At 31.8% G+C, this 19,962-nt stretch overlaps 3 protein-coding genes across 3 annotated transcripts; all 3 read left to right on the forward strand.

Annotated features, from left to right (window-relative positions):
- The first annotated feature begins 300 nt into the window (after window positions 1-300).
- On the forward strand, window positions 301-1,744 carry LOC8265844 (putative expansin-B2). Its single transcript, XM_002511603.4, has 3 exons — window positions 301-540; window positions 643-949; window positions 1,218-1,744. The coding sequence occupies exons 1-3, from the start codon at window positions 360-362 to the stop codon at window positions 1,546-1,548; spliced, it is 819 nt and encodes a 272-aa protein (XP_002511649.1). The 5' UTR covers window positions 301-359; the 3' UTR covers window positions 1,549-1,744.
- Window positions 1,745-5,556: 3,812 nt separating this feature from the next.
- LOC8265845 (zinc finger protein ZAT1) lies at window positions 5,557-7,654 on the forward strand. The gene has a single exon (XM_002511604.3). The coding sequence runs from the start codon at window positions 5,971-5,973 to the stop codon at window positions 7,411-7,413; it is 1,443 nt and encodes a 480-aa protein (XP_002511650.1). The 5' UTR covers window positions 5,557-5,970; the 3' UTR covers window positions 7,414-7,654.
- A 6,971-nt stretch (window positions 7,655-14,625) lies between these two features.
- On the forward strand, window positions 14,626-16,486 carry LOC8265846 (zinc finger protein ZAT4). Its single transcript, XM_048371523.1, has one exon. It carries the CDS (start codon window positions 14,881-14,883, stop codon window positions 16,096-16,098), a length of 1,218 nt encoding a protein of 405 aa, XP_048227480.1. The 5' UTR covers window positions 14,626-14,880; the 3' UTR covers window positions 16,099-16,486.
- The last annotated feature ends 3,476 nt before the right edge of the window (window positions 16,487-19,962 follow it).

The raw sequence follows: 19,962 nt of genomic DNA on the forward strand, positions 1-19,962 counted from the left end.
TATTTCACATTTAGCAGGTAACTTATACGTACCAAGGAAAAAGTTCATTGGATACTGCATAGACTAAGAGACTCAGAAATCACACTCTTTCTCATCCAGTTTTATGAAATTGGCCCATAAGAGGAATGCTGACACAGATTCCGTATCTGAAAAAAAAATCTAATTATTTGGCTTTTTCCTGAAGAAAAGGCTCACTCTCAGGATGACACTTGGCCATTGATGAGTGGCTGCATTACAAGCCATGCACCCCCTTCTCCCTCTATAAATACGTATCCACTTGCTTATCCTTTCAAATCCATCGAACCAAAACTACATTGGCCATATTCCAAACCATAGAGGGGCTAAAGCAGTTAGTAATAATGGCTATTATCCTTCAGAATTCAATCCTTGTCTCTGTTCTTGCACTTGTCTTTTTGTTCAACTCCTGCTACTGTTTCAAACACAAGTCTTTCAATGTTTCAAGGACTCAGTCCGGCGATTCTGGTTGGGCACCGGCTGGTGCAACTTGGTATGGCAGTCCCACTGGTGCTGGAAGTGATGGTATGTTATATGTAAATATAAATAAAATACTGGAAATGATTTATAATAATTGTTTGTGGAAATGTTCTAATTCATGTAGATGTGCACATATATACGTTGCAGGTGGAGCTTGTGGGTATCAAAATGCAGTAGATCAACCTCCATTCTCTTCAATGATAGCAGCAGGAGGTCCTTCTCTATACAAGTCAGGTAAAGGATGTGGAGCCTGTTATCAGGTGAAATGCACGTCACATTCTGCATGCTCAGGGAAACCAGCGACAGTAGTTATAACAGATGAGTGCCCAGGAGGACCCTGTACAGCAGAATCAGTTCATTTTGATCTGAGTGGTACTGCTTTTGGAGCTATGGCCATTTCTGGCGGTGCTGATCAACTGCGTAACGCCGGAGTCTTGCAGATTCGATATAGAAGGTAACTCTATTCTTTAGAGAAAGAGATAAAGAGAGAGAAAGCAGTAATTGTCAACAAATCCTTTTCTATTTTATTCTATAAAAGTCTTCAATCACATAATTAATTTGGTCAAACATACCAAATTGCAACTTTTTCTTTTACTAATTACTATTTTTAGGCATAGACTTTATAAAACCAATATTCTGAATATTTCTCTGGTTTCAAAATTTGAAATTATCATTTATTAATTACGCACAATTATTTTGTCCCTGATGCTGTGTGGTAGCAGAGTTCAGTGCAATTATCCAGGGAGAAGTGTGGTCTTCCACGTGGACTCTGGGTCAAACCCCTACTATTTTGCAACCCTAGTTGAGTACGAAGATGGAGATGGTGAGCTTCGTTCGGTGGAGCTAAAACAGGCTTTGGACAAAGAAGACTCATGGGCTCCCATGCAACAATCATGGGGTGCGGTTTGGCGACTTAACTCAGGCTCAGTTCTACGTGGTCCATTGTCTCTCAGGCTAACCTCGCTCGAGTCCGGCAAGACCATTGTAGCAAGTGGTGTAATTCCTGCCGATTGGCAGCCTGGAAAGACTTACCGATCAGTTGTCAATTTCTAATGTAACTCGATATACTGCATTTGTTAGCTTGTATGAATGTAGCTGTTGCCTGCTCGTTGATGTTTAATTTCCATGGAGCAGACTTTGTTAAGATTAGAGTCCACATGGAATTCTAAAAGCATCTGTATGCATATGAATGGATATCCTACTATATACTATAAAATATTTCTTGCCAAAATCTGCAATTCTCTTTTAACCCAGAAGTTGTTATTGGTTCCTGACAGAATATCCCAATTAATTGATTTTATCTGCCTTGTATGGAAGTATGTCAATAATTAAAATTCTGCAAATTTCTCCTTTTTTGGGTAAATCATCTGACTTTTGGTGGAAATATAACGATTAAAGGGATTTGACTATATTGCAAAAAAGGAGATTTCATACACAGTATTCCATTTATACATACTCTTTCTTCTCATAGTGTTGAGACTTTTACATAGTATCGAGACTTTTATCGTCTTAATTGGCGGCAGACTTATTTGTTCGTTTTCCTTCCAATTTGGAGAGGCAATCTTCTGTGAATCCTAATATTACTTCTGCGTCATGGGTGGAAGGAAAGCCCAAGAAATAAAGCGAAAAAATCAGAGGCTATATAGTGTTATGAAGGTGCTTGACTGGGCCACTTGATTCAGCTCGGTTTTAAAAGGGCCTCTTTCTTTCTTGTTTTGGGTTAGAATCCAACATTTAAATAGTACAAAAATCTTCAAATCCTGTGGCCGGTCCAGTTAACGTCTCGCAAAACCTTCAGATGACTAAATTATTTGCAGCTTTTGAATATCTAAACCAATTTTGCACTTTTGAAATGGACCCCACTGTACATGGAAGAACAACCATCAATGTAGGCAATGGTGCTCGCAAGTTTTTCTTTAATAAAAGAAAAACAACAATCATTAAATTCATCACTTGGTGAGAATTTCTCTGTACTATCGCCAATATTATGTGAGAGAAAGAAAATAGCTATCTTACTGCACAGCTACCAAACCAATCCATTGAATTCTATGAATTAAATAATATTGATTTTTCCTAGTATGAGGAAACCGATTGAATCTAACTATAATTTATATTCTCAAAGTAACTGTTTTAAATGAGTAATTCTTGTCAAGTCATATTAAATTATAGATATATAATTAAATTCTTGGAACTAATAAAAATATGTTATTCATCATCTGTGTTAGATGTAAATGTACTTGTAGCATAATTTTCCATCTTAAATACAGATATATAAATATATACAGGTAAGGATATTATTTAGCTGAACTTGAGGGCTAAGGCAATGAACAACTAAAGCAAGTGACGCATCTCTCAAACTGAACAATTTTACCCCCGATAGCACTCACAGAACGTAGCACCTAATAAAAGAGGGGCGTGGGACTAGAACATAAGAGTGGAGAAGGGGTAAAATGTAAGGTCCAACCAGTACCTAATTTTCTACAATTTTATGGTTACAGTGTAAATTCTGCCTCTTTTTCATTTTTCCTATTTTTCTGGCAGAAAGAAAATGCAATGCATATTTATGTTATTGCGTTTAATATGAATACATATCATATATGTTATATTAAGTGCAATTTTAGCAGAAGTGCTTTAATAGAAGGCAACGTTGTACCTCAAACACTTGCAAAAGGCGATTATGACAGTATACGATCCTCATCAAATTGCTATAAAGGCCAAAATCAAATGAAGTGGGTCACTTTGTAACTTAGCTATCAAAAGCAAAGATGACGACTGAGAAGAGAAGAGAAAAGAAAAGAAAAAAAAGAAGTATCATCAGTTAGGTGATTCACTCATTCAGTGAAGTGGTAGGTAGTAGTTAATCATCCAAATTAACTACATTTATACTACAGATATTATATTTATTAACTTCTTTAGTAAAGGGTATCAATCATATAGCACTGCTATAGCAACTGAGATCGATGTAGTAAAAGGACTAAACTATAAGCAAGTGAGCTCTTTACTTGTCACTATCACTTACTTAAGTAACCAGTTTGCTTTGTGTATGCTTTAAATCCAAGCAAAATTATGATATTAATTGATTGATTACAGACTAAACCCACTGCGCTACTCATGGAAGCAGTTTGCTTAGCCTTGAGTTCACTGACTAATTGAAATGCTCACTGCAACTTCATCACTCGTTACATTTTTACATTACAATCTGAGAAAGCTTCAACAAGTTGTTAAAGACCGAGAAATATTTTCAGCTAGCTTTAATTAGTGTTTAAGTGTGGAGTGTAGAAGGAAAAGATCTTTTATTTTCTTCCCTTCTTCTGTTCTTTTATCTTTTCTAAGTTCTTTTGTCTTCTCTTAATGAAGAAAAAGAAAAGGAGTTCTTGCTTTCACAGTAGTCAATCATTTATATATTTGGAAAACCAAATTGGGTCAAATTCAGCGATTAACAGGTTAAGTATTTGTGGAAAACAAGAGAGTTAAATTTATTTATGCAGTCTGTTAGGCCAATACCTAATAATTTCTTTCTTTCTGTATTAAAAATAAATTTCAATAAAAGGCATCAACTTAAAGTCCTACTTCGATAGGACTCGTTGGATCAGTTTTCATGGAGTCTTATTCTAACTAAAACTGGAGTAAAGTGAAAATCATTTTTTTATTATTATTAAGAAGTGATAACTTAATAAAGGTACATATACTCACAAAGTTTTTTATTGTAATTTAATCTTCCTTAATGGAAGCAATATAAAAGTAACAAATGCACTATTTTAATTAATATAATTAATTGATAAAAATATGTCAAATTAAATATACATGTTAAGAAAAGAGATAAACATAACTTTAAAATATTAAGTTGAGAAAAAAATAGACTTAAGTTTACATCTATTTTAACTTAATAAAGGAAGTATTTTTATATTAAGACGTAGCGACTAATTTTAAATAAAAAATTATTGCATTTAATTACTTTACATAAATATTTTATTTAATTTTAAACAATTAATATTATATTTTTTTTTTATAATATTACTATATGAAGATAAATTTTCTTAAAAATTATAAATATTATAATTTAACTAGCCTAAGTTGGTACTTAAATTTTTTATAATTGCATAGAGAGCGTATATAGATAGATGCTTCTATACTTGGTTATTCATTTGCTCATCTAAATTGAAATATCAGTGTCTTAACGATGGTTTTTTAATTCATTAAAAAAATAAAAAGAGAAAAGAAAGTATTAAATATTAAAAACATAATCGGTCAGTCGATGGATTATTGAAATAAATATAACTAATCTGTTAATATAATTATAAAAAATAAATAAAAACCAAACTAATTAATTAGTAGATTAGTCAACTTTATTATTTTGGTTCAATTGGTTTGATTCTTTTATTATAATTTTTTGCTTATTCCCTAAAATATATGTGACTTTGTTATTGTTCAAATATAAAGTATTTAATGTATATATGGCTCATCTAACGTTGAATGCAATACACCAATAATAATTAAGTCATTAGTCTTTAGTTAATTTATCATCCAACAAATAATGCTAAAGAAGAATTGAAGTTTCAATAAAACAATAAAATCTCCACCATAATATCTTGTCTGTATGTTTGTTTTTGTTTCTGTAAATGATTATATCCTCTAAGTGCACGCTCTCTATAATTGAACTAATTATATACAGAAACAATAATCTCTTTTAACTAATTACAGAAAGATAATTACTTAACTTCCCAAGCTCTATCTTATCTCTTTGGACTGAGAACAAGTGGAGTAAACTCAGCCAAAATAATCCACGAGGTGCTTAAACATAGGGAAAATGGAAAAGGATGGAGATAATGTGTGTGATTCATGGAGTAAATGATAGAAAGAAAGAAAAAGAAGGGAGAGAAAGGGTTAATCTTAATGACAAAATTGACAATTATAGTAATGTGGTTGCATAATATTTGTGTGGAAAAGCAACTTGAACCAACCGACAGACAAGGAGAAGCATGGGTTAGTTTTCTTGGCTTGGAATTGAAGGGATATGAATAGGTATGGCAGTTAGAACCACTCTCTCTCTCTCTCCCTCTCTCTAATCTCCTTTCTTTCACTCCCCTCACTCTCTCTTACACTACACACACAAATATTACACACCTCCGTTTGTTTGTTTTGACAGGCGGCGCCACCACCACAAAGTCGTAGAAAAAGTCTCTAAACCTCTTACCATCCCACCACTTGTCACCACACTCCTTATCAACTCTTATTCACTTCCTTCTCTCTCTCTGTCATCCACAAAAACACAACCATTACTATTTCTAAAAACTAGGACTAGTGCTCCTCTTCACCATACAACCCTACAACAACTTTCACTACAAGAACACCCCATCTTCTCTTCCATTCCTAATTTACCCTAACTTCATTTCTTCCTCCCCCCCCTCTCTCTCTCTCTCTCTCTCTCTCTCTCTCTCTCTCTCTTTCCATTTTATTTTCCCCCTTTATTTGTATATGGCTTTGATTGTCGATCAACAACCAAACTTCAAGCACTTTTGTAAAATTTGCAAGAAAGGGTTTGGTTGTGGTAGAGCTCTAGGAGGGCATATGAGGGCTCATGGAATTGGTGATGAAAATTGTCAAATGGACGACGAAGATCCTGCAAGCGATTGGGAAGATAAATTAGGAGGGAATGTGCCTCCTAGCAATAAACGTATGTATGCATTAAGAACAAATCCTAATCGATTAAAGAGTTGCCGTGTTTGTGAAAATTGTGGCAAGGAATTCTTGTCGTGGAAATCTTTTCTTGAACATGGCAAATGCAGCTCCGAGGATGCTGAGTCGCTCGTCTCTTCTCCAGAATCCGATGGTGAGGATGGCACGCAAAGGAGAGGTTGCGGTTGGTCTAAAAGAAAAAGATCACTAAGAGCTAAAGTGGGTAATTTTAACTCACATTGCCCTTCTAGCGAAGAAGAAGATCTCGCCAATTGCCTTATGATGTTATCTAATGCAACAGTTGATCCTTTTGTTGCCGAACCAGAGGAGTCATGTGCTTCGGCTAGTAAAGACGAGGAGCGAAGAAATCCCATGAATTTTATGGCTCCTATAGCTTATAGGGCAGCACCAGTTGACAAGGCTAAAGGGGTTGCTAAGGGAATGTTCGAATGCAAAGCATGCAAGAAAGTTTTTAATTCCCATCAAGCGTTAGGTGGACATAGAGCCAGTCACAAGAAGGTTAAAGGGTGTTTCGCAGCTCGGCTCGATCAAGGACTAGATGATAGTCTAGCTGATGAAGATGTTATTACACATGAAGAGTTCTTTCCAACTAAGTCATCCTCAACATTCCAATTCGATCACGGTTCCAATCCTCCATTAGCTTCTACATCAAAAAGGAAATCAAAGGTACATGAATGCTCGATATGTCACCGTGTGTTTTCATCTGGCCAAGCATTAGGTGGCCACAAAAGGTGTCATTGGATTACGTCAAATTCACCAGATACATCTTCTTTGGCTAAGTTTCATCAGTTTCAAGATCACATAGAGCAAATTCAACAAAGACCCAAGTTTACCAATACTTCTGAGACACTTGATCTTTCGCTCGACCTCAACCTTCCTGCCCCGGCTGATCATCGTGATCATAACGGAGTCAAGCGGGATCCCCCCGCAAACCAGCCTAGCTTTAAAGTGTCTACAGAGATTTATTTAAAAACTTGGGTAGGTGTTGAAGCAAAAGAGAAGGATAACAATCACCAGCAGCACCAAAATGAGGATGATAACAAAGATAACAACAATAACAATAATTGTAATGGTTCAATGCAGAATGTGGAAGATGAAGCAGACAGTAAGGTGAAGTTAGCAAAGCTTAGTGAACTAAAAGACATGAACATGAATGGAAGTTCATCTCCATGGTTGCAGGTAGGAATTGGTTCAACAACTGATGTTGGTGCTGACTCGTAAAATTTTTTGCGAGGGGATCGGGGCCTTCTCAAATTTTTTTCTTCTTTTGAATATTTTTTCTCTTTTTTGTCCATTTTTGTATTTCTAAACTGTAATTACAGACTGGACAGAATCATGAGTATAATTTTACACCATCAATTTACTTTTTCCTCTTTGGTGGATACTCATAAAGTCCAATGTTTCCTTTAATACAGGAGAATAGATACTTCCGAATAAACACATATGGCATATACTTCACCGAGTACTGGGAGTATATAGTATTATTTTTGATGTCTAGTGTGATTTTGGTAAGAATCTTACGTCCACTTCCCTCTTCTTTCTGTGGCTATCATTTCAACTAGAGTAAAGCTAGTAGACTGATATCTCACGCTTGTGAATTGTGATTAAGCAAGAAGGTAGAGTTCATAAATTAAAACGATGGCGACTGGCTGCCTGGGCAGTTGAGGATCTTAATATACAGTTACCATGGGTTTAAATATTCATAAATAGTTTTGTTTTTTCGAGGTTGCATGGGAACCTCATTGCAAAACTAAAGTGGTTGGTCGCTTTCAATGAGCGGCCGTATCAGAATTGCAAAAATTGTCAGTAATATTATAGTAGTCTGGAAAAGAGAATTGCCACTGATACACTGCTGCAACCTTTGTTTTGAGAAAACTTTTGCATACTGTAAGTACGTACTACATTGGTAGGTGGATGTTTGAAGTATATTTATTAATTTAAATATAAAATATTTAAATACAAAATTAACTTTAATTTATTATATATATATATATTTTATGTTAGTAGAAATTAGCCAATTTTTTAAAAATACACGTGCTATCCATATTACAGTCTTTTAGTAATTGATATGGTTGATGTTTAACAAAATTTATTAATAGAGGATTTAAAAGTAAAAAGAAACAAAAGGGAAAAAGATTGATATTAGTTCTTCTATTAAAACTACTTTCTTTTTTATTTATTGAAAGTTTATGGAAAATAAATAAACTTTTCATTGATATCTATAAACAAATATACTGAAACTTTTTGAATTGGCTTAAATTTTTTTTTCTTGTCGACCCTAATTGGCTTTTCAAATGGTTTTTCCTCTGCCAGTTAGGGAAAAAAAGAAGTATTAATGCAGGTTCCTAGTCAATGTTGACAGTAGGGGAAATTTTTGCCTGGACCAAATCCGGTCAATAATTGCCGCGTGGGCAGATGTTGGAAAGAACGATGCTACACCTGTCAAAGCCTCTAAAATCTGCGTTAACACATTCTGCACACCAACGAGTAACAATATCATCACCAATAGTTGACTGCTAATTACAGCGATTAGCGAGTGAGTTTCTTGACTGCCATTCACAGCATTATATCTATTTTATTTTGATTGAATTACATAAATACAGTATTGTAAACTGCCATGTCATCCTTATTTATTTATGTCAAAAAACGACTCCTAAGTCATAAATATCTTTTGTAGTTTCATATTTCTTTCATGTAATTTTAATGGAACTCAAGTTATAAATCCTTAAATCTAATATTATATTGGAACTATTGGGGGAATTTATATATAAAAATAAGTTTTGTATGTATATTTATTCTTGGCCAGTAAATATTACGCTGATTTGTAATTTTTCAAATGATTATTTTTTTAATTAAGTTGTTATGTTTATATATTAATTAATATCTTATTTTTAGATTAAATAATAATATTAAAACTACAAAAAATATAATAATTAATAGATGATTTTCTAATTAAATATTAATTCTTAAATTCTTAAAAAATAATTATGCTCTTGATATTAATTAATTAATAATCTAATAAATTTCTTATTTTATATCATATGTTATCAATTATATATTGCTTTATTATCTTTATATATTTATATTAAATTTAATAATTAGACCTTGTAATAAACATCTTTTAAAATATAAAGTTTAATCTAAATTTGACATATTAAAAATATTTATAATTAATTGTATAGCAACTGTCCCTTAATGCACTACCTAGACTTGAATGGAGAATCTGAGTTCAAACAGCTTTCTTTTATTTACCTTTCACTTTGGCTTATTAATCATTAAATTAAATTAAACGGAAAATATGAATTTATAATTTTTTACCGTTGTTTGCATATATTGAATGTTTATTATATTGAAGCTATAATAGATAAATATATAATTATGAGATGGAGAAAATAAATTATTGAAAGTAGAAATAAATATGATTTTACGAATTTATGTTTGTCAAATGAATTTAATGTAGTTGTTTCACTTTGGAGAATTTAAATGGCTAGAAAATTTTAAAAATTGATTTCAATTAGTGAACATAATGTTAAAGCTCGAGAACGGTGTGAGTTAGCTTTTGATAAGGCAAAAAGTAATATTGTGAGTGAGGTTGATTCTGTTTCTTTGGAAGACTATGATGAAAGTTCAGTTGAAAAAATTTAAAATCCTTCAATTCGTATAGTAAAAGGCTAACATAATCAAAGGGTGAAAAGTCTTATAAAAAAAAAATATAATCAAGCAAAAGTGCGTAGGAAAAAATGCTCAAATGGCTGCATTGCAAATAAAAATAGTAGTTCATAATTCAATTCAGGTACTTTATTTGTTGAATCTTTTTTTTTTATTCTTTTAGGAAACTGTTCATTAAATAGTTGGAGAATGATATTTTGCACACGCAAATTATAGCAGCTCCGAATTGGTAAATGTTATACCAAATTCAAATCAAGAAGTTATACTTTAATTATTCATTTATTGAATTTTAATACCGTAAATGGTTGATAAGAATTGATTTTTTTGTAATCTTGTTTATTTTTTATATGATTTTTGATATAATGAGAACAGATTATGTATATTTAATATTTTACTTTATATTGTAAGAATTATTGTTATGTTCTTGTTTTAATATTTTAACCGTATGTTTTCATGAATATTTAATACTATCAAAGTGAACATTTATTTAAAGAGAAATGAACATAAAATTTTAATCTAAATCTTATGTATAGAAACGTTTATAAATATTTTATTACATAGTGATGAACATATTAAAATACTGGAATGAACATTAGTGATTTGTTCAATATTTAAATAAAGATTATTCATCAAATTTTTTTGTTCATATTCATTATTATGAACTTTGATTATTAAGGGAAAAAATATTAAGAAATATAAAAAATAATATTATAAGAAATATTTGTCCATTGTTAAAAATAAATTAAAACTTTATAGAGAATGAAATATATTTTTAAACAGTTAAAAATTTACTAAAAACTAAAATATGTCTCTTGTTATGCTTTGTCTTTCCTCTATTCAATGAATTTCTTCTTTGCTTCTTTTGAAACTTCATTATTATAGATGCTCACATTTGACATTAGAATGATGGAATAATATCTTGCTCTAAGCACTTTCAATTCATGAAATTGTAAATAACACATTATCAATGAAAAATATTAATATCTGTAATAGTTGTAGTAATTATAAGAATTAATTTTCAAATTGAAAACTTATATTATTTATCAGCTTTGTATTCCAATTTAGAAAATCTCCTTTAAATGTTTTCATGTGCCTCATGCAATACACTCCACAATCAATTTAGTTTTAAAAAAAAAAATAAAATTAAATCTTTGCGTTTTAGAATGGTGAAGAGTTATTAATATAGGACACGTAGTATTTGCTAGTCTTTTTTTTTACTAACAATGCTGGACTTTTTTGATTTTACATTTAAAACGCAATAAAAATTTACATTTTTGAATTTAATAAAACGAGCATTTCATTAATCTTCTCCAATATGTGTTTATGGATCTTAGATCTATGAAGCTACAGCTGGATCCATGTTATAATGATTGCTTTTATCGCGAATTGATAAGTATAATATTCTCTATGTAGAAATTTTAATTAAAATCCACAATGGATTGTATTAATTATTAAATAAATTTTAAATAAAATTCTAAATTAAGTTTATATCAATTTGTGAATAAAGAGATAATATTTTTAGAACATAGAGTCCATCTTCTTCATGTTTAATTTGCTACATATTTATTTACTAGTGATTTTTTTTTTTCACATGGTGTGTTATAGATTTAGAAATTTATGATTTAATTATTATTTTAAAATTATTTTTCTTAAATAATTTTTGAAAAAAGCTTCAAGATGATCTATTTGTTTTAATCTCAAAATTTAAAAATAATATAAAATAAAAATTTAATGCTAAACGAATCAATAGGGTTAAATTTTCAATTTATAGTTTTTTAAAATACCTTTTTATGGTTAATTTACTTTTTTCATATATTTTTTCTCATTTTGTTTCTGTGATTATATGATAGGATTGCACTTCCAGAGACACTGAAAGTTATTGACGAAGTATGATTTATTTTGTGAAAAATAAAATTACCAAAATATTTCTCTAGTTAATGATACCCTTTCGCAATGAAAAATAAGATTTGTTACCCTACAAGTTCTTCGGTTTAAGTGGCACCATAATATGGAAAAGCGATTTGCAAGAGTCTTATAGAAGAAAAATTTGATATTACAGTGTAGTTTGTCTGGGATATAAACTGCATTAATTGCCATGGCTGCAGTCTTAAATATCAGATAATAGAGCAAATAATCAGAGGAATAAGAAGACACACTCTAATTCAGCGCTGCTACACTTAAGAATTAAAGGCCCCGGCTAATTAAGGGTTTGATTCTGACTGCTTCCTCCCACTACCACCCTAAATCGGTGTGCGATTTAGTGCAAGAATTCCACCACTATCCAAATGAATATATATATATATATCCTAGAAAGCTTAATAAGACCTTAATTAAACTGAATTCCAAAAGAGAAAAAAAGGCCTTAATTAAACTTTTATTAATTATACGATAAGCATACAGTTGGATTGGAGTTACAAGTTTAAACCTTAACGAAAAGAAGGAAAAAAATATATATACCCTGCAACCACATAGACAGTCGAATCTTGAAAAATGACCACAGGTAGCTATTTATTCGATTGAGGTTGGGGGGGTTTGACAGACGATTACATGAGCAGTTGGTGGGTCCATTTCAGGCATCTGAGTTGTACAAAACTCTGTAATGTATTGTACAGCGGACAGTTGAAGGGAAGGGAATTTTTATTCCAGTTGGGTACATTATCTCATATCATATCATATTCCCATGCCTTGAGACGTGCGTGTTAAGGGCTTTTCTTTGGGGTGAGCTCTAGTTCACGCCAATTTTGATTGCCACCCAGTTTCAGATTTGCGAAATTAATTTTCTCTTCTCTGAATTTGAGGGGAAAAATATGAAAAGTACTGCGACATGCTTTGACCGTAAATAAGGAGAAATAATTCAAGCAGAAAAATGAAATAAAAATTGTCCGTATGCTCTTAAACAGCACCTAAGTATCCCAAAAGATGTGGCAAATTATAAACGGGGATACCATAAAGATTGTCAATATTTGGACTTTGGCCTTCAAGATGGATGGAGTATATAGTTAACGTGCTAACCATTTCCTGTGTAACTTGTAACATAAATTAAGGGGGAAAAGACTTTCAAGTCATCAAAGGATGAGCTCATAGTCATACTATTATTGATTTTAAATAGTAATAACCAAAAAAAATTAAATTTTTTTAAAAAAATCATAGATTATAAGCAACAGAGAATTAAGAAATACGCACTCCGCAATCTAATCCTACACGCACGAATCCCACTCCTATTAATATAGGAGCTGAAAATGGAACAAAAGTTATAATCTATAAGTATTAATATATATGTTCCATATAAAAGAAAGGCTGAAATGCCAACAAACGTATATTATTGAATTAATCAAACTCAATAATAAATTTATATTATTCATTAGTACGTTTGGAGAAATTAATATCGATTTTATTATATTTGTTTGTATTTATTTTAATAGATTCACTTGAGATGGAAGCATGCAGCACTTCAATGTTATACAATATTTTTAAAGTATGGTATAGCATGCCAGGTTTTATGATATGGATTGTAAACAATAAAAGCAAATTCCATACAATAAATAAATGATGAGTCTTCGATAACAAATTGCAAGCCTTAGGAATATATTACCAAAATATTATTCTTTAGCACTTGAAAGCTTACAGTTATTTGTCTATCTTGACTGTTTCAGTTGAATCGAGAAAATTAAAAAAGTCAGTCAATTGATAGGAAATTTCAATCTTGCTCATTGCTAACAACCCATTAAAACATTAGAATGAATGAAAGGTAAATTTGCATTATTTTGAGTAGAGAATTTAATTTATCTTTTCCTGTATAAACAAGAACGTGTAATTGGGTGTTATCTACATCACATGGTTAGAAGGCAGCAGTGGTGGTGCCAATGGCATTATGGACCAAGTCTACCAATCCCTAACAAAACGGCATTTACTACTCCTTTTCTCAAAGCAAGGAGGAAGTTACTTTCCTGTTGATTTCCCACCCTTCATTTCATATCGGACATTTCAACTAAAGATCCATTTTTAATGGAAACTTACCCTAATTAAAGTGAATTTACCTTATTTCTTTAATTACTAATATTAACTTCCTTAAAACAAATTCAAAAAATTAATTAAAATTGTAGCTAGTCCAGCCGGCGTGCTAAAGCTACCAACAGTGTACAGTTGGCCTTAATATCACCGCCACCAAGAAAGTGGACAGAATCTGTAATTTTCTTTTTTTTTTTATCTTTATAATAATAATAATAAAAGCAGTAGAATAACAGAAAACTGGGGATTTGGTGGAGGGACGCGTGTATATCATTGGTCATGTGTACTTATTGATTTCATCCTGACCGCTTGTTACGTTTTTAAGTCACAGGTAGGAGATATTAAGCACCTTGGTGTTTTTTTTTTTTTTTTTTTGGGTGCTTCGTCGTTACAACAAACCCAGCAGTTTTCTTGACTTGTACAAGTAAGCCACCGGTTTATTCTGGTAACCTCTAATTATTTTCTTAAAATACCCTTCTTTTTGTTACTAAAATAAAATATGTAAAATTAAATTTCTTATTTTTTTACAAAAACAAAAAAAAAAATAAAAAATTCTTATTAAGTTACGTAAACAACAGCATAAGTAATCGGTAACTTTATTAAAACTATTTTTAAAGATAATTGATAATAAGGGTAAATATGGGAAACAAAAGAGTGGTTAGAGATAAAAGAATGGTTGGGAATAAATACAGAAACGGGCATGCCTCGCATGTTTGTCGCTCTTTCTCCCTTCATGCACACGCTTTTAATTAAGTTTTTATTAATTGTTTTAATTGCCGTTTCAAAGTAAAGAAATTTAATTACTCCTAATACAGGAATTCCGATTCTGTAATTTTAATTCTAAATACCTCTCTTTTTTTTCTGTTGTTGTTTAAACCTTTCTTATATATTTCTCTTGGTGGAGGAATGCTTGTCACCTACTCCTTTTTAGTTTCCACTTCCTCACAACTTCTTTAGAACTCTTTCAATAAACAGAGAAATCTAGAGCTCTGTTTCTTTTTCTGGTGTAAAATGGAAAAACACAAGTGTAAGCTGTGCTTGAAGAGTTTCTCTAATGGTAGAGCTTTAGGTGGTCACATGAGGTCTCATATGTTGAATCTTCCAGTTCTTCAGAAACAACAACAACATCCGCCAGAAGAAGATGACGATGATGATCGTCCTCCAACCATTCAACTCGGTGAAAATACTGAGTCAGCTTCATCTTCATCTTCAGAGGAAGAGGTAGAAACAGAAGCAGAGGGTCTTTACTATGGATTACGAGAGAATCCGAAACGAAGTGTTCGATTAGTAGATCCTGAGTTTTCTTTTGCTGTTGATGCTGCTTCTGTCGTTCTTCAAGATAGAGAAAGTGAGACTGAGTCATCCAAGAACCCTACTCGGAGACGATCCAAGCGGACAGGAAAATTACTAGAGCATCATCAATATCATCTCCATCGCCACCACGAACAAGAACACCAAAGACGGGAGCAAGAAACCAACAACAGCAACAGCATAAAGAAGGTCAAGTTTAACAAATTTAGTACCGAGTCATGGGTTGAGCCTGAACCTGTAAGTTCAATCTCTGACACTACCACAGAAGAAGATGTTGCTTTCTGTCTTATGATGCTTTCAAGGGATAAGTGGAAAACAAAGGATAAACCGCAACATCATCAAGAACAAGAACAAGAACAGGATGATCAAGAAGAAGAAGAAGAAGAAGAAGCTGAAAGGTCAATTGAAGAAACAGATGAATCAGATGAGTTCAAATCTTGTAAGACAAGAATCAAAGGAAAGTACAGGTGTGAAACATGCAAGAAAGTGTTTAAATCTTATCAAGCTTTAGGTGGACACAGGGCAAGTCACAAGAAACTTAAACTTCATTCACCAATTCAAGAAAGAGAATTAGAAACAGAGAATAATAACAATAATGCAGCCACTTCAGGTTCTGTATCAGTTAAAAAAATACACGAATGTCCATATTGTTTTAGAGTATTTTCATCCGGGCAAGCTTTAGGTGGTCACAAGAGATCTCATGTAGTAACTGGTATAGCAACAGCAGCAGCGGCAACTACAACAACAAGAGCAATTGCAACTGCGACTCCTGCTAGAAGTTCTATAGCGACAAAGGTTGAAGATAACTTGAATTTAATAGATCTTAATCTTCCAGCTCCAATTGATGAGGATGATCTTAGTCAAGTTGAGTTATCTGCCGTATCTGATGCAGAATTTGTCAACCACATCAAGAGGTGAATGCACTCTTTCTTTTTCATTTTAACTGTGCTAATTTTCTCCAAAAGAAGATTCGATCCAAAAGTATAATGCTTTTTCAGGGTAGCTACTTTTGCGTTTTGGGATCTAAAATCATGCGAGTTTGTTAGCTTTAATCGAATTATTTTATGCTTCTTATTATCCAAAGACTATTTCTTTGGTTCACAAAATTCTTAACTGTATTTCATTTTTGCTATTTAGCTCTGTCTTCTGCCCTGTTTCTCCAACAATCTCAGTTAGAAACATTCATTATTTTATATGCATGCCCCCTTTTTTCCCATAAAATCAACAGTGAAATAGAATTTCTGAGTTTGTCTTTTTCTCTATTATTAATGAAGTCCTGAGAATGGTAATGCTTGGTTCTGCTCAAGCGTGCAGCTGCTATGGCTAGTTGTTTCACCAGTCATTTTCTTAATCTCAAAAAATGGTTATTCTTTTCGAAAGGAGGAGATGATGAATTAAGTTTATATTAAATTAGAAAAACTGTCCTTTTTTATTTAATAGAAAAGTAAGTTCCACCTCCTGTCACTACTGGCATTGCAGGGTTCATGAAGGAGAAGCCATTTCTTTTCCTTTTCTTTCTTCTAAGTTATCTGTAACTTTCTTTTCTTGCTTCTCTGTGTCTGCTCTGCTGCTTGACTGTTTCCAACTTTTGCTTAAACCAGCAGAGATTAGAGAGAAAGAAGAAGGGGGAAAAAGAGAAAAAGGAATAGCATTTAATGACATGATCAATAGCTTTGAAGCTTTTTTTTTTTTTTTTTTGCCAGAAAATAGTTTTGACGCTGGGAATCTGATTTATAGTAGATAAATTTCCATTTGTTGGAGATCTGAAAAGCTGGTATCTAGAGAATAATAAAAGGGTTATTTATCAAAATCCCTCCCAGTTTGACCTTAGAAACACTCGAGTTTCTACTATTTTATAACTATCAACTTTAGTCCTTGAGGTTTAATTATTAATGACCATACACTTTAGTCGTTTAATTATAAAATTTAAAAAATATTACACTATCTGATACTCCAATTATACAGCACTTAGACCCCTCCAATTGCAAAATAACTTGCATTTGGTCTTTGAATTATTATTATATTATACAATACCTCAAGTCTCTAAAATTGTACACTTCAGAAAAAGTCTTTATAAGGACTAAACTTGATAAATTTGAAATAGCAGGGACTAAATTGTTTTTGAAGTCAAACCACAAGGGCATATAGCAGTATGATTCTAACTTTCTAAGGGTTCTCTTAAAAAAGAAAAAAGTGGTCATTTGAAATTTAAATTTCAGAGTATGGGATGCTGAATCGTTAGGGTCAAAGCCGAAAAACTGAACAGGGTTAATTTTTTATTAGCAGATCATTGTCAATGGCTAAAAATGAAAGGTTTGTATAGCAGATTGAATAGGCAATTTAATTTAAACATTAAAAAGAATGCATATGTCATTTGGAAATTAGCCTAAAATGTAACTAGGTTTTGAGTGATAGGGGCTTAATATAACAACTGCTTGGTAATGAATTGTTTGTTTCGGGAATAAATCAAACAATGAGAAGACCTCAATATTTTAATGGGAGTCGACTATACCAACGAATTCAATCAATTATAAGGTGGTTAAATAATATTCTATCATTTAAATTATTAAATATATATTACATATACAATAATAGTAGATAATAACTTTTATTTCTGTAGAAAATTAAAGAATGTATTTTATTTCTGATTTTTTGCTTAATTAAATAATTTAGGGGTCATTTGGATTACCAAAGATTTATAAACTCTACTTATTTAATTTAAATTTATTGTTTGATAAGCAAAATGTAATCTAAATCCTTGAATTTTAAAGGTTGTCATTTTTCATTTAAAGATAGGAAATTTCAGAATCCATCATCTTAAAAGAATTATGGGTTGTTAATAATATATATATTTTTTTATTTCAATATAGTCCTTTATAAATTTATATTATTCTAAAATTATACTTAACCTTAAATAGAATTCAGTTGCTTTTATGTTTAATCGAAACGAATGAACTATTAAATTCCATAGATGTCAAATCCATAAGTTTTGGCTAGGTCCATGAATTCTATATTTCCTTAATTCAGAAAAGGCCTTAGTTGTAATTTAATTATAATTTTCATTCTGATTATTATAATCTCTGTTCTCCAAAAGTTTGAGGGATATGGCGATTAGTAAGAGTTAGTAATTATGATGCACATAGATTTTGCTAGGCAAACAAGCTTCAATCCCTAGGGAAACAGAGAATTTACAATTTGATCACATGGTCTCGTGCATGAAATTGCGGGTGAAGTTAATCTAATAAGAACAAAGAGAAAGGTACTTTATTAGTTACTTTTGCAAATAATTGCTTTAAAGAAAATAGATACGTGCATTACAATCTGGAGCCAAATATGTTTAAGAATCTAAACCTACCTACAAGTGGAAAAGAAAATGAAAAATGTATTAACTAGTATGACTACCATAATATTGCATTCTTATAATGCATGCTGAACACTGTGACTGCCATTATATTCTAGTATATATCCCATTTTTAACCCATTAAATCAAGTTTCATTAGGTCAATTTATCACACTTACATTCTTATAAAATGATTCCATTATTCCTATATCACTCAGTCCTTCCATCGTATCCTCTTCGTTCTTTTTTCTGCTTTCCGGAAAGACAATTAAGAAAACAACAGAGAAAGCATTATATATATAAGAGAGAAGAAAAAGAGTACAACTAAAGTTAAGCAGTAATCAGATGGTATTAAACATTTATTCTAATTTTTTCTTTTTATATAGTAGTACTGATATTTTCTCGAAGAAAATAAAGAAAAAGAGAAGGTATTCATGGAGAATTCAGTGCAATTATTTAAGAAGTAGCGCTGATTGATTCCCTGCCCATTCTATGAAAAGATATGTCCTCTTCAATAAGAGAGACTTTTTTACAAGAACTTACAAAAACCATTCTAGGAAAAAGGAAAATTGAGTTCCCATGATGTGCCGTTCTCTCTAAATATTCGCTCACTATTTTAAGATGCTTCTTATCTTTAATGCTGATGACCTAATAAGCTATAAACCCATTTGTTTACTTTTTAAATAAATAAATAAAAAAAGAAGAAAATACTGTAGGAATAGAAATTTCCAAGACAGCTTTGAATTGGTTGGTTGGCTGGCTTTTAATTTTAAAGTTGAGAGAAGTTGATCTGGATGATGAGTCGGCGTGTCGGTTATTGGTTCCATTCAAATCATCACCAAAAGATTAAAAGGTAAAAGTGAACAGAGCTAGTAGAAGAAGAAGAAGAAGAAGCAGGTAATTACGGGCTGGTAAGGGTTTATGTATGACCCATGACTTGAGTTGAGAGTGAGTGCTGCTTCACATCTCACACTCAAAGTGGCCATGGTGGTGGTGGGGGTTATTGTAGTAGAAGTTTGAATAATTAAAAAGGAACGCAATAAACAAAAACCCTCTTAATTTTGCCGGCTTATAGACTTGAAAAAAAAAGAGCCTCCAAATAGAAAGAGTCAACAATGTATATATGTGTGATATATCTTTCTTCCACTGCTCTTTATTTCTTCAAAGTCCTAACAAACACTACATCATCATCATCATTATCATCATTGAAAAAGCTCCTTTCCCCTTGTAAGTTACTCCCATGTACTCATTCCCCAACATTTGTTTTTCTTTTTTGTTATATTCTTATTCTTATTATTATTAACCACCATTTATATGTATATATATAAGTAATATTTCGTGGCATGGGCTCGATTGTATAAGAACCATCAACCCCTGAATAGTTCAAAGGCACTAGGTAAAGCACTTGTTTCTGGAGTCTTGGCTTTGCTTTCTCCATGTGC

Source organism: Ricinus communis, chromosome 1 (assembly GCF_019578655.1).
Source record: "Ricinus communis isolate WT05 ecotype wild-type chromosome 1, ASM1957865v1, whole genome shotgun sequence".
In the NCBI taxonomy this organism is placed as follows: domain Eukaryota; kingdom Viridiplantae; phylum Streptophyta; class Magnoliopsida; order Malpighiales; family Euphorbiaceae; genus Ricinus; species Ricinus communis.

What these genes read in the sequence shown, in the direction of transcription:
- LOC8265844 (XM_002511603.4), top strand. Translation starts at nt 360, where the DNA reads ATGGCTATTATCCTTCAGAATTCAATCCTTGTCTCTGTTCTTGCACTT. An exon ending in CACTGGTGCTGGAAGTGATG is followed by an intron (nt 541 to 642) that starts GTATGTTATATG and finishes TATACGTTGCAG; the next exon opens with GTGGAGCTTGTGGGTATCAA. An exon ending in TTGCAGATTCGATATAGAAG is followed by an intron (nt 950 to 1,217) that starts GTAACTCTATTC and finishes GTGTGGTAGCAG; the next exon opens with AGTTCAGTGCAATTATCCAG.
- LOC8265845 (XM_002511604.3), top strand. Translation starts at nt 5,971, where the DNA reads ATGGCTTTGATTGTCGATCAACAACCAAACTTCAAGCACTTTTGTAAA.
- LOC8265846 (XM_048371523.1), top strand. Translation starts at nt 14,881, where the DNA reads ATGGAAAAACACAAGTGTAAGCTGTGCTTGAAGAGTTTCTCTAATGGT.